At 41.7% G+C, this 15,166-nt stretch overlaps 1 protein-coding gene across 4 annotated transcripts in view; it reads left to right on the top strand.

Annotated features, from left to right (window-relative positions):
• Positions 1-3,187, top strand: part of MXI1 (MAX interactor 1, dimerization protein) — an 82,948-nt gene extending 79,761 nt beyond the window's left edge. For all 4 annotated transcript variants that reach the window (XM_039547529.1, XM_039547528.1, XM_039547530.1 and 1 more), the window contains one exon: positions 1,282-3,187. In XM_039547529.1, coding sequence (XP_039403463.1) covers positions 1,282-1,445 — 164 coding nt within the window. In that variant the 3' untranslated portion in view covers positions 1,446-3,187. The remainder of the gene's footprint in view (positions 1-1,281) is intronic.
• Positions 3,188-15,166: the final 11,979 nt, after the last annotated feature.

The following is a 15,166-nucleotide window of genomic DNA, read 5'->3' on the forward strand; positions in this document are numbered from 1 at the left end:
CATAGCCACGGCTCCTGCCCCAGCCATGGCTCCAGCCCTGCGGGAAGCTGAAGCTGAAGACATCACGGAGGTCCGGTAAAGTCACGGAATGTGCGACTTCCATGACCTCCGTTCCTAAATCATAGCCTTAGCCATAAAGAACCAACAAAGAGCACAGAGATTGTCCATCTATTTGTTAGTGATCTGTGAGCTTCACTGTTTTACCAATATTTTTCATTTATTTTTTAGTGGTTTAGTTGTTTTTAAGGTCTGTGGATAAAATTTTCAAAAGCATTTCAGTGACTTGGGAGCCTCAGTCTTATTGACTTTGATGGCCCAAAGTCACCGAAGTGCTGTTCAACATGGTACCCTGTGTCCCTATAGAAACACACTACAGTGCCCTATATAGCTCCTGTCTCAGCTATCACAACCGTAAGGTGTCCCCCGGTGCTGCTGTTTGTCACTGTAGTCTCCGAAAGACCCAGATCTGTGTTGCGCTAAACACTGTGCAAACACAGAAAGTGACAGCCCCTGACCTGGAAGAGCTTATCATCATCTTGGTATCTGAGTTGCAGAGGACATTGAAAGTAGTCCGTTCTCATGGTGATAAAGTCAATCCAAGCTTGGGGGAATGCTCAGGCCTGCAGAACCAGGGTGGCAATGATGGCAAAGTAGCTAGACTCCACGCAGGGAGGGCTGAACGCTGTGGTGCTGCTTAACACAGGTTCTTCCACAGCCCTGCAGAGCAGAGCCACTGACTAATGATGAATCCAAACTCTGCTGAGTTCTTCATCTTAAGAACATAAGACTGTCCATACTGGATCAGCAATGGTCCATCTCATCCAGTATCCTGTCTTCAGACAGTGGCCATAACCAGATGCTTCAGAGGGAATGAACAGAACAGGGCAATTCATCCCCTGTCATCCAGTTCCAGCTTCTGGCAGTGAGAGGTTTAGGGACACCCAGAGCATGGGGTTATGTCCCTGGCCATCTGGCTAACAGCCATTCATGGACCTATTCACCATGAATGTGTCTAATTCTTTTTTTGAACCCAGTTCGTAGCTTGGGAGTTTGGGGTTGGCTGGCAGCAAAAAAGTTTAGTAATGCCTTTGAAACACATTGAGACAGCATCCTCCTTGCTGAAACAGGCACTCTGCCCCTCCCCCCATTTGGAAACCATTGTGAATTGTACTGTGTGATGCTTATTTTATACCTGGAGTGTTGATCATTTGTGGATTGTAGAGTTCAAGGCGTAGCTGCCTGCGATGACACTAACCTGCGTGTGTGTCGTTTTCTTTGCAGAGGAGATTGAAGTGGATGTTGAAAGCACAGAGTTCTCCCATGGAGAAGTGGACGATATCAGCACAACCAGCATCAGTGACATTGATGATCACAGCAGCTTGCAGAGTATTGGAAGTGACGAGGGTTATTCCAGCGCCAGCGTCAAACTCTCGTTCGCTTCCTAGAACAAAGTGAGACAACAACGCAGGGCAGATTATTCCACTGGAGTAATCTGAGTTCAGACTGGGTTCTAGATGCAGTATCCTCTTTTAGAAATGACACGTCAACAGCTAGACCGGAACAGACCTATATATATGTACCCCTTGGGCAATAGGAGGCCTCCATAGGAACCCATGTATGTCCATTGGGTCATGTTGCAAAATCCTGGTTTCCCCTAGTGTAGTGAGACTGAACCCTGGCCCTTCTGAAGTCAGTGACAAAACTTCAGTTGGCTTCAGTGAGACCTGGATTTGGCCCTTACATGATGAATTACTTTGCTTTGACTTTGTTTATTTGAAAGAGGATACTGGAGATTCAGCCCCCTCTCTCTTTCAATTTGTCATGAGATCTGAGAAATGTCCAGGTTTTCTCATACTGCATTCAGATAGAACAACTTGGTTTAGACCCTTCTGGAACTTTCCTGGTCCTGAAATGAGACTGTCCTAATATTTGATCACCATCAGGCATTATAGTAACATAGCAGGAAGTCACAGCAGCTTGGCCATGAAGACGTATCTCACAACCTATGAATAATAATAGGTGTTCAGTTCATGCCCAGAGAGAGAGGCAACAGTGAAGATTGTTCAGGAGAAATCACCATTCAGCTCAACGTTCTATTGGACATAATTTAAAGCAAGTACCTTTATCACACTGCTAGCACTAGGGTACTAAACTGTAATCTACCAGCACGTGGCGGGCTGCGTTGTGGAGTCCAACAGCACTGCTCCCCTGGAGAGAGAGAGAGAGAGAGAGAGAGAGAGACACACACACACACACTCGCGCTCTCTCTCTCTCTGACAGAAAGAAACCACCATGTGGAAAGTCATGCCCAGATACTGAGCCACTATGACCTTTTTTATTTAAAGATCTTTTGATAAACGTTTGTAAATGTGTTGGGAGTAAAAACACTCCAAATGTGACACGTCTTTTTAGATGTCTTTTATACTGGATTAACGCCACTGAAAAGGTATCTGTTTTGATGCAGCACTTGACCTGATGAAACACAAAAATGCTCTTTGCTGTGCACAAAACAAACAAGGTCTGTGCTGGCTTGGAAAGGTCAGGGTTGCTGGGTTTTTTGGTTTCCTTTTTTTTAGTCATTCCCCTTGCAAACTTTGAAGGCACCTGATCCCCTACAGTAGTCACAGTTCAATAGTTAACATAGTTAAGCTCAGCACTTGTCTCATCTTAATGTAACATTTGGCCTGCGCACATCCCCGTGCGTATCCGCTATCTCACCTGTGCAGGTGCTGTTGCTATTGAGAGCTATTGTATCGAATATTTTATAATTTTCTTGGAGGTGAGATTTCTAACCTGCACTTTGAGGGCTTTGCTTTCTTGTTTTGTCTTTTTTTTTTTTTTTTTAATGGTGAGAATTATATTTTTGTTTTCCAAGTTAAAAACCTTCTTACAGAGACCTCACCAATGGCATTGTTTGAAATTTTGTATACCTTTAAGTAATTTAACTGCCCCCTCATTACTAAGGAAAAAAAATAAAAGGAAAAAATGCTTTATAAAATTCGTAACTTATTGCTGATTTGAATGGGTTGTTAATTTCAGTCCTGTTTTTATTTTATTGTTTTTAGGTAGGGCTGGGCAAAAAAAAAAAAAAAAAAAATGAAGACAGCCTTATTTAGCAGTGCAGTAGAATTGTGTTTATATGTTAGAATATGGTCCCACATTAAAGTAGCACTTTAACACCATTAAACATTTCTGGATCTGAAATGAATTGTGTTCCTCCGTCTTGGTTGCTCATATGACTTTAGCATACACATGTTCATTCTTGTGGTCGTCTTGTGCCTGGAGGGGAAAAAAGTGTATTCCCCTTTAATCCTGTGAAAAGAAGATCCTGAATCATTCTAATGTAGATTTTGTCTAATTTCTGTAAATTGCATGTGTTTGAACATTCCTATGTTACCAGATCCCCCTGTGATATGACGTCATACAGTATGAGAGACAAAATCCCTCTTCATGGAGTGGAGGAATAATCTTTCCATGCTTTGATGGCTGTCCTCAGCAGCAATACAAACCGGCCAGTTAATGGAGTTATTCCTTTAGCTGAATTGGTTGGGGATTCTTTGTTTTATTTTCAGGCTGCATATCATGGAATTGATCCTTGATAACAATTCTAGAACCTGTATGTAGGCAGCTATGGATTGTTACATGTAGTTATCAGCTTAAGTTAATGGGGCTACTCACATTAGTAAGAAGAAATCAAGTGAGTAAAGATTGAAGGATCACGTGTGAACTGATAATCATTGACTGAGCCTCTACAACTACCAATTTTTGCCCATACTAGAATGATCAACAGCTGGAATTTATACCTGACACTGTTCAAATGAGCTCTGATAGCCACCATTTTGTGGCAGTCTCACTGCAGCAATGAAATGGTGGAAAAGAACTTAACACAGAGAGGCTGATCTCCAGTTACTATCGGTGGAATCTTGTGGTGTTCAGCTTCTTTGGAGATGAGTCCCACCATTCACGATCACTAGGGAACTCCAGCCATCCTGGACAACCCCACCTTCTGGTTCTTCTTCTTTTGGCTGTGTATTTTTTGGATCAAAAAGTACACGTGGGCGATGGTAAAAAGGTTGCTTGGCAAAAAAAATCACATTTGAGAAATATGAAAGTTAGAGAACTTTACGAAAAAAATTAAAATAGATAAAGGAAGAAAATCAGTGTTGGGCAGTCGTAGCAGAACAGGGCTATCCCAGAGTTGTGTTTTTGGAACCAATTTTTCTGAAAGGCTTTCCAGTAAAGCCACCCATTTGTATGCCTTTTGGGATCACTTTGATATTGACTGTCATCTTTAGGAGTGCAGTCAAGGGTCTTGAAATGTCTGGAAATTTCAATTCCAAATACTGCAGCTGGAAGGGAGGGAAATGTAATCCAGTTGGTAGCTTCCATCTACCCTGTCTTACTTGCCGATCCATTGGGTGGGTCACTTATCAGTGTCCTAGTAGAGAGAGCCTTTAAAGGACAAACACAATTATCCTACAAACCTTTATAATAGTAGTTAATGACAAAAGTTGGCTGCTTATTGGTGATTGGGTCCCTTCTGGGGATTTCATTGTATCAGTTCCTTTCACACCTCTGGACATTAGTGGAAGATCTGCTATGTGAGATAAATGTTTCCACAGCTGCTTTGTGATGTTGGTTCAATCTCTTTTTCATTGCTTTAATACTGTATTGTTAGCACTAGCTTTTCTTTATAGGTTCTTCTAAAAACTAAACTAACGTTAGTTATTTTGTTTTGTTGTTCTAGCCTTTTGCATCAGAATGTCCAAGATAGCAAATTGGCCCAGAGAAGCCACCGTAAATGATTGAGCAGATCATAATAGCTAATTGGCCTATACTATGTAAATCAGATTAGATGACGGTCCCTTCTGGTTATAAAACATAAAAATCAAATTAATCGTCCCCTTTGTGATAAGCCAGAATAGTCTAATGTTTTGGATGTGCTTGAAGATCACCACCAGCCTTAAAAAAATCAGTTGCTGTTAAATTCCCTTCTGTCTTTTCAAACTGAGTCAGCAGCTTGAGATGTAAATCCAAGGAAGCATGTCTGATCTTGTTTTCCCCAGGAATTTAAATTAGGGGGGTGTTTGAATTTACGGGGGCGGGTGTGTCAGGGATGATAAGGGGTGAATCCATGAGGGTGAAGCTGGGCTGTATGGCACCATAGTAAAAACTGAAAATTGTTTCATTACCATTTTATTAGATTTAAGTCATGTTTTAAAATCATCACACAAATTAAAGTTGGCTACTCAAGCCTTCTATGAAGCACTACATCTACATCCTTCTTGGTTTCTTGTTATAATTTTGCACAACTCTGGTAATGAACTTCTTGAATGCAATGCGTTCATCTTTGGTGGCTTCTCATGTGTCCGGTACTTCCAGTCCTTCAATTGATATGCTCATTAGTTCATTCATAGGATCAGGCAGAAGGTGACTTCGTTCTGAACACAAAATTCTATTCAATAATGAAAAAGAATGCTCAACTGTAGCTGTTGTGACCGGGAGTAGCAAGAGATGAATTCCTATTTCTTTCATCCCAGGAAACATAGCATAAAAATTGGGTTGAAGTTGAAGTCAAATCTTCATTCATTCATCATATGATATTCCATTCTGTGTTCAAATTCTCTCTTCTGTCCTGAGCATATCACTCCACTCAACTGTTTGTGTTTTATAGGACAAGGATCTGTAAAAGTGACATAGAGGTTGAGTAGAATCTAGAAGTCGCTATTGTAGATTTTTAAGAATCAAGTCTGTGTACTTTTTCAGTTGTCAACAAACACTTCTTGTCCTCTTCACTTAAGGATTCAATATAAATGCCTTCATTAGTCAACTTCTGGACTGAAGTCTTTGCTTCTTCCAGTACTTTTTCAATGGATAGCTCTCTGATTGATCCAAATGTAGCTTCTATTGTCTGACAAAGATCTACTATTTTTGTAGCAGATGCCTGGATGGCATTGTTTAATGACCCAAGTGGTTTCAACAGTAGACTTACGAGAGAGAACGAACGTAGTAGTGAAAGTAATCCACCAGCCTCGCTACTTAGATCCATCCCATCTTGGTAGATACTTTCCAAAGCCAGTGATAACGGCTGGAGTAATTTTAAGACACCAGCCAAGGATCATTCATGAGAATGCCAGAGGATTTTCCCAGGTTGGACTAATTTGAACTTCAGTACCAGTGTATCTTCTATATTTTCCAAGATACTCAGTCTTTATATAGAATATAATGAAGACATTACATTTATAGCTTTTTTAAATGTCTTTTGAAGAGTCTGCAGCTTGTACTAGCAGTAGTTGGAATAGATGGCCTCTGCAATGTGTATAGGAGAGATTAGGGTTACACTTTTCTCTGAGCAAAGTTTGTACTCCACCATGTCTTTCAGAGAAGGTTGCAGCTCCATCAAATGAACAAGCAGCCATCTGTTTGGGGTCCAATTGACAAGCATTTAACTCTAAGATGTGGGTTGTCACAGATTCTTCTATAACTTGAACATCTAGAAATGCATCTACTGGCCTACCACTGATATCAAGATAACGTACACAATGCCTTAATAATTGATGCCTATTTGCATCAGTGCATTCATCAGCCATGTATGCAAATTTTTTGAATGTGGTGAGAGAGTTCTTCACTTTTTCAACTGTTGAGTCTTTCACTGTTGCACCACATGCTTCTAGCCAGTCAGCTGAGTTTCTTGCAGAAAGATAGCATTTGCTGGTCTTGTTCGTTGTGAAGTTGAACACTGGTTCTGAACAAGTGACAATGCACTTAACCACACACTAAAAACTGGAGGCCAATGTTATCTCTTGCTTAAATAGAAAGTATGATGCCACAGCCATGTTTGTTTGCATGAACGGTGTTGTGTCTCCAGCATTCTTAACAGCCTCATTAACACTCACTGGTGTTGTCCTTGGTCAGTGGAGACTCAGAGTTCAGAGGTGCTTTCTCCTGAATTGACCTCCCAGGTAGGGGCAAGAAGGCTTCTTGCTCGTTCCTCCAGCTGCTCACTGTTCACTCTAGCCACTGTTGTTCGTTGTGCCACCGTTCACTCCATCGCTCTCTTACCAATGGCCCTGCACCGTCACCTTCTGCTGCCATCTGCCACTGTGACCTCTGTGAGTTGGTCTCTTGAGGTTCCACCCAGCTCTCAGTGATTTCAGCTGAGCTCTAAGTGGGGGAACCTCGCTGTTAGTGCAGACTGGGCTGTCTCTTCCACAGAAACCACTGTCCGCTTAGACCTGATTATCAGTGATTTTAGCTGTAGTCACGTAACAAAACAAAAGACTATCTATGGAGTTTAATCAGCTCTGTCTTTAAACAGTGGAGAGGGACAGGTCAAATCGTACTTGTGCTTGATGGTCCTCCTGAGTCACAACACCTGATCCCACCCTCTCTCTTGATGCCCTCAATCAGCACAGGCTAAGTACAGTTCTACTGCCCTTTACTCATACAATAAGAATAACAATATTTCATTACACCCCACAAAAGTAATTTGTAACCCAACCCCAGCCAAAATCTATCACTTGGGGAACACATCTGTTTTCTGGATACCTAGGTAGATTAGGTGTGACTGTAAATATAATCTGGTCCTGAAGCCTTTTCCCCAGCTCATCACTAGCTGTCAGGGAGAGCTCATTTATACCCTGCTTACAAATCATAATTTGAAATTATTAGGTTGGCCAACATCACCAAAATGAATGCACTGACATTGTCATAAAAAACAACAGCTGTATAAGGAAGCTAGTCTATGTTCATACTTTTCAAATCTATTATAATTTTTCAGATACACATATTTTATCATACACTGTATATGCTTTTAAAGTGTGTATTAATGTTTCAATTGCCATTCAAACTTCCCAACAATCACTAAATTGGCAACACTGCATGTAACTAGTTCACAAAACGGGGTGGGGGGGGGAGGGTGTGTAGAGAAATCCCTGGTTCCACCAAAGCACTTAGCTCGAACAGAACTAGCAAAGCAAGTCAAAATTATGCATCTACTTCTCCCCATTCTTCAGAACTGAGAAATGCCCCCCAAAGCTTTTGATTTTCGTACCTACTCATGTACTATTCTGCTATTACTGAGAGAGCAGTAATTTCTTCAGCTGGCTTATGTAATGCAGTTCTTCCTGAAAGGCTCCCATTTGCTGTCTTAAGACACTTCATCCAAAGCTGAAACATTTGAGCCTTTAATATTACCCGTCTGTGCTAGCACACTTGGATGGAACTCCATGACTAGTTACTGTCCCCTGAGAATCCACTATGTCAACATAAGTCTGGGATCAAGGCTTTTATGTGTGTTGACATCCTGATTTTTTTCCCCTCTGTCTAGTTTTCTTCATTTTAGAAATCAGATCCAACCCCTGAAAGAGCAGGATTGTTCTTTGTGCAAGCAGCTCTTTTTTCCAAAAAAAAAAAAAAGAGTGATTGGAGGACATTTCAGATATTATCTACACACTTAGAAGCATAGAGGAAGATGCAGGAATTTTGACGGGTCCATATAGTTTCCATAGGTTTGTTAACCAATATGGTTAAGTCCAGTTGAGAAGCTACAGAAAATCCATTCCGGAATGAATTTCTGCAACATAAACCTCCTTATGGCATTGTCTTAACTCTGTCCCAAAGGTACTTTCCACCCCAGAACACCACTTTTAGTTATACCCACTCTCCCTTTGAGAGTTGGGTAATTGAGGCCCTGAGCCTGGAAAACTCCAGAGTTTCAGTGCCCAAGACTGTAACTTGGGTACATGCAGCTCCTTCCAAAGAGTTTATGTGAATGATAATCGCCACATGGCAAATTATTAAGGCATGTTGGTCAAGTATAATCTTAGTTTATGGCTAGAGGTTCTTTCCTCATTGGAGCATCAGATGAGGGTGACCTTTGACGCTACTGAAACATGTATAAGTGAGAGAGGATGCAGCAGAGTAAGATACTTTTACTCTTGGGCTTAGAAGATGTTGTCAGACATGTATGTCTTGAGGTATTTGAATTACAATAAGATGAGCAGGAAAGTCTCATTAGATGAGCTCTTGCCTAACAAAAAAGTTGATAATGAAGCTACATTTACTTCCTTCAGACTTACTTCAAAACCTTCTGTGCTTTCCATGCCTTAGAGTTCAAGGATCTGTGTGTCTAGGTGAGGATGTATCTCTGATGCATGTGGTTCAGTGTTGCCTTTTGAGCTGGTGGTGCATCCATTTGTGATCAGGAATTCTTAAATTGTAGATTAGTAGCTTGGATTGGGACTTATGCAATTTTGTTCATTCCTGAGAGGTCAGGCACCAAATGGTTTGGTATGTCTGCAGGGGAATCCATGGAGTCAAGTGAAGGTGCAGCTTTGACTAGAAGATGTCATTTATGCTATAGGCCCCCTTTCTTATGATGCCAATCACATAGTCCCTTATTGTCCCTATAAACAACTGCATCATTATCTCGTTTCTTCTAAAGCCTTATCTTAGTCCCTTAGAAGCAGGGAGTGAAACTCTCATCAACTTTAGTGGGAACAGAATTGAGTCCTTTTTATCCAAAGCACTTTATTCCCACTTTAATCCATTTAGCGGCAATATCAGCTTTCTGCTTACCACCACATGGCAGACACGTTTCCTTTTCCTCTATCTAAACTTGCCTATTCTCATCACATAGTTTGTGACGCAAAGTGCTATCTCTTTGGTCCTCATAAAATTGATGAGCCGTCCTCCTTGATGTTTTTCCAGGCTTGTTTCCTACATAAGGTTATTTTTTGTTGTGGCAGTTACTTGGGCTTGTAGATTCCGTGAACCACACAGTCTCTAGTGCAAGCTCCAAATCCATCCTCTAGTAAGTTTTACATAAATAAGGTGGCTTTCCTTTAATCATCCCATCCGTATTACCCTCCACATATGCTGCTTCCCCCAGAAGCTCGTCCTGGTGAGTCCTCTACACATAAATTAGGTCTCTAAAAGGTACTTGTGCTACAGAAAAACCCATTAAAAAGACTCATAGACTTTAAGGTCAGAAGGGACCATTATGATCATCTAGTCTGACCTCCTGCACAATGCAGGCCACAGAATCCCACCCATCCACCTCTATAACAAACCCCTAACCTATGTCTGACCATCCAGTATTTTCCTTCTTTTGACACCAATATATTACATCATGTCATCTTGTGTCCGAGAATGAGGTGCGGGGGTGGCTGGCTTGCTGCATTTGGTATGGTTACTCTTTGGAGGACGGTCATTTGAAAGCCCATTCCATTGACAGAAGGTAGCCTCAAAGTGATCTATCTTATGAGACCTGTAGGTCGGGAAATATGGGGTTAACTTCCATTTTTGTAACCAAATTTTATCCTAGACATTCGTGTGCAGAGGAATTTAGTTCTGACCTTCTTGTTTGGCAAGGTCTGCTTCTGAGCTGCAAGCTCCAGCAACTTCTTGTCTGGTCTTTTCTTAGGTTGCTTGCTGCGCTGTATGCATAGACTTCATTTGTGCTGCTCATTCTTTGAACTACCTTAGGACCTGGGCTGCTCCTACTGAAATGAATGGGAGTTTTCAAAATTAAATTAGTGGGAGCAGGATAGGCCCGTAGTTACTTGCTCTAAGTTGATAATATTTTTGTCAGGATCATAACTTTTGTTATGTTTGAGTTCCAGTATTTCCCTGGCACCAGGCCACAGTGAGGGGAAACTCCCTCTCCTTGAAACCTGGGAGTAGCTGCAGTCCCCAGGGGTGATCTCCTGACCCCATAGAAGTCAACGGCAAGGGGACCAGGATTTCACCCCAAGAGTAGAGATGTACATGAGAAGATCACCATTAAAAGAATAAGTAGGCTGCTTACTTGAAGCTAATACAATGACTTTGATCCAGATTTCTGTGCACACCTCCCCTTGAAAAACGGGCTTTGCCGTGTCTTACTAGTGGGACAGAGAGATTGAGGTTCTGAGGTAGCATAGAGGGGTGTCTACACAGCAAAGAAAAACCCACAGTGCCGAGTCTCAGAGCCCAACTCACTTTTCTTGGGCTGTGGGGCTAAAAATAGCAGAGTGAATGTTCGGGCTTAGGCTGGAGCCTGGGCTCCGAAATCCTTCCCCCTCATTGGGTTTCAGAGCGCAGGCTCCAGCCTGTGTGGGAATATCGACACTGCCGTTTTTAGCCCCACAGCGCAAGCCCGAGTCAGTTGACTTGGGCTCTGAGACGGTGCTGTGGGTTTTTTCTTTGCAGTGTAGGAACTGTAGACATAGGGTATATTAAGTTTGCTCCCTCAGGTGGAGAGTTCTAGAAATGTTGACCTGGGGCCAGACAGTGTGCATCTTGTGTGCTGGAAGGCTGTGATAACTAGGACCCTACCAAATTCACAGCCATGGAAAACGCATCACGGACAGTGAAATCTGGTCTTTTGTGCGCTTTTACCCTATATTGAACAGATTTCACGGGGGAGACCAGCATTTCTCAAATTGGGAGTCCTGACCCAAATTGGAGTTGAGAGGGGGAGTCGCAGTATTGCCACCCTTACTTCTGCATTGCCTTCAGAGCTGGCTGGCTGGAGAACAGCGGCTATTAGCCAGGTGCCCAGCTCTGAAGGCAGCGCCCCGCCAGCAGCAACACATAAGTAAGAATGGCAATACCATACTATGCCATTCTTACTGCTGCTGGTGACGATTCTACCTTCAGAGCTGGGCTCCCGGCCAGCAGCCGCCGCAGCAGCAGCAGCATCAGCAGTGCAGAAATAAGGATAGCAGTACCGCAACCCCCTCCCTACAATAACCTTGTGACACCCCCCACACACACACACGCACAATTCCTTTTTGGGTCAGGACTCCTACAATTACAACACCATGACATTTCAGATTTAAATAGCTGAAATCATGAAATTTACAATTTTTAAAATTGTATGTCTGTGAAATTGACCAAAATTGACTGTGAAGTTGGTAGGGCCCTACTGATAACCCTACCAGTGCTCTTTTTTCTTTTTTTGATAGCACAGTAGAGAGAGCCCAACACACATAATCAAAAAAAAGCTCTGAGACACTCAAACAACTCTGCTGAGCAACTTCTGATAAACTCGGACAAATAGGTTGCTATGGAAAAGCTCCGGTGATCTTTGTTCTTGTATATTGCAATATCTTGCATGCTCTGTGAAACATAGCTGGTAGGATGAATTTCATGTTTATGAGCCTGTACATTGTCCTTTTCTGACCACATCTTTCTCAGTTGGCGCCTAGAATTCTACACCCTTCTGATGGGTGGATGGAGCCAGGTGACTGCTGATTCCCTACTGCTGTAGGAAACAGGATTGATGGGATGTGAGGGGGGCCAGCAGACATCGAAAGCATTCTGGTTTTGAAAACATTGTTCAATGAATTATCATTTTACAAGAACGGGACCTTCCTGTTTTAGGGAGGGATGTACCTCAGGTTCCTGCATCAGAAATTAATCTTTTTCACCTACCTACCCTTTGGTGCTTCCAGTTAGGAGTCTGTCTTTATACTTCTCTTTTGCTGTCATTTAAGAGCACTCCTCTTGACTTTCTTGGTACCACATAATGGTGGAAAAGTTCCTTAATCTGTTTGTTCCACTGCAGATGAACATCATGTTTGCTAAAAGGAGGTTGCATGGTCTAGTGGATTGAGCACGTCACTGACTCTTTTGATCTTGGGTGAATCACTTAACCTGTGCCTCAGTTTCCTGATCTGTAAATATAGATAATATTGGCCTGCATCGCAGTCATGTGGTGAAAATTAAGATAATTTTTGTACAGTGCTTTGAACATATAAAGTACTACTCGGGGGGGCGGGGAGGAGCGAGCGCTAAATGTTACTTAGTCTGTTCAGCTAGTCAGGTGACATTGATTGGTGTCAGCATATTTCTAGGTGATTTAGAATCCATACTGCGAAACATCCGGTAGCTATTATGGGTTTGTGAAGTGTACTCGGAAATGCTGGAACAATACAGAGTAAGTGGATCAAAAATCAAGGAAGCACAGTAGAAGAGAAGAGTAAGAACTGATGAGTCCCATTAGTTCAAACTCTAGGGGCAGTAGTGGTGTGGAGTTTAAAGCATACGGTTATATGGAACTTCCCTTCTTCAAGCCCTAGTTTATTGACCTAGAGGACACGTTCCCATTTCCCAGTACATCTGACCAAGCAAAGGACCCAAGATGACAACATGGCTATCTTCAGACCAACCAGATCTTGTGTTCTTCTCTGTTAAAAGAAATGTTACTGAGACAGAAGAGCCATTTTTCTAAATGCACAATAGGCCAAATTCATCCCTTCTATAACACACCATGGAGATTAACATTACAGCAGGGATGGATTTGGCCCAGCCAGATAATTGTGACCTCCAAGAACATTTGCAGACTCTCCCATTTAGCTGTAAAGGAGATGAAAGCCAAAGAATGGACAATAGAAGCTGATCTTCATAGTTGTTTTAACGTCACGATCATGGTTTCAGCTTCCACACAGACTTAATGGTAATAGATCATGTAGAGAACATGCTTTGGGATAGTAGTATTCTAGCAAGCAACTCATAGCATTCACTGTGGTTATATTTAGAAAAGTTTCCATTTAACCCTCTCCTCAAAACAGTAAGTTTCTGAAGTCCCCCCCCCCCCCAAATTTGTTTTGGGTGTAAGTTTCCAAACTTGATTTCTCCCTACCGGTGGCGTGGTGGTCAGATGGTTGTTTTGAGGGTCTTTGTTTTTTGGAAGTTTTGAGAAAAATCCCTCCAGCTCCTCCAAAGTGATGTGAGGGTGCAAAAATATACACTTATTGCCTTGTAAAAAGAAACATTTGAACCACACTTTAACAGGGTTGCAGCAAAAGCACTGCGAATTTGAAACTTAGCATGGGCAGTCTCACTGAGGAGTAGCGCCTTTGCTGAGTCTGGGAAGAGGAAGCAATTTTTAGACCAAAGTGTTTGAAAAATTATTTCCAAGCATGTTCCATCAACAACAGTTTTCGTAGAGCTTTGCACCTCCTCTGATAAAACATTCTCTCCGCCTAACTTGACCAAGTGATCATCGTAAGGTAGGTTAAATATTGAGCTTTAGCTATGTGCTAGTGTCCCGTTATAAAATGACACACCATCTCCATGGGTTTAGTTTTGTGTTGATGTTTTTACACTAAAAATACATTGCTTAAGCAGATCTCTTGTTAACAGCAGGATGACAGAAATTCATATAATTTAGCATATTACACAGAACACGATGGCAATATTGAGTTTAAACTAACCCATTTAGAGATTAAATAAAATATTTTTATAAACAGGTATAAGAATGGCCGTAATGGGTCAGACCAATGGTCTATCTAGCGCAATATCCTGTCTTCTGACAGTAGCCACTGCCAGATGCTTCAGAGGGAGTGAACAGAACAGGGCAATTTGAGCAATCCATCCCATCATCCAGTCCCAGCTTCTAGCAGTCAAAAGTATGCAAAGAGCAATATGAGCACCAAGTTATCTATATTCTAGCATGACTTGTTTGAAGGGAAAGAGAAACCCTATTGTCCTATACTTACTTACTATTTCAGTGATCGAGACAAGTGAGTTAGTTTCACAAGATATTTCTAACCATCTAAGTGCCGAATACAACTGGTTGAGAAATGTCAATGACCAATAAACATTTGCCATCTTTTTCCAGCCAGCTCTAGTGCTGAATAGTAGTAAACTTAATTATAAGCTGAACAAGGTCCTTCCTTGTATTTACAGACCTCTAAGTCAAGTGACAATCAAACTTTGGCATAGTTAGAAAACAAAGTAACGGATGCGTATCTGGACCATAAAATTTACAAAGCCAATATGATTCCCCTAGGGCCTCCGTGCTTTGTTCTCGATATTTGAAGCATCTGACAAAAATACTTTTTATTTTTAAAAATCTAGCTGACGTGAGGATAGTATTGTCCTCTACAGAATTTAAATTTGCTATTCTTTCCAAAAACCAGTGATGCATATAGAGCCAATGGGAGTTTTTCTATTGACTTGGAAGGGAAATAGAAGTGGGTTCTTACTAATACAGCATAAATATTTCACTTTTTTCCCTATGTACAGAGCCATCTCTCTGATTTGTGAGTCAAGTTTGTGCTGTTACAATTTTCCCAATAGGTTACAATCTGCATGTTAGAATCTGTTTTAGCCTGTATTAGATTATGGGTTTCCTGTAGCAATTTGTGCTTTAAGACGGGAAACATACACAGTC

Source organism: Mauremys reevesii, linkage group 7 (assembly GCF_016161935.1).
Source record: "Mauremys reevesii isolate NIE-2019 linkage group 7, ASM1616193v1, whole genome shotgun sequence".
NCBI classification, from domain to species: Eukaryota; Metazoa; Chordata; order Testudines; family Geoemydidae; genus Mauremys; species Mauremys reevesii.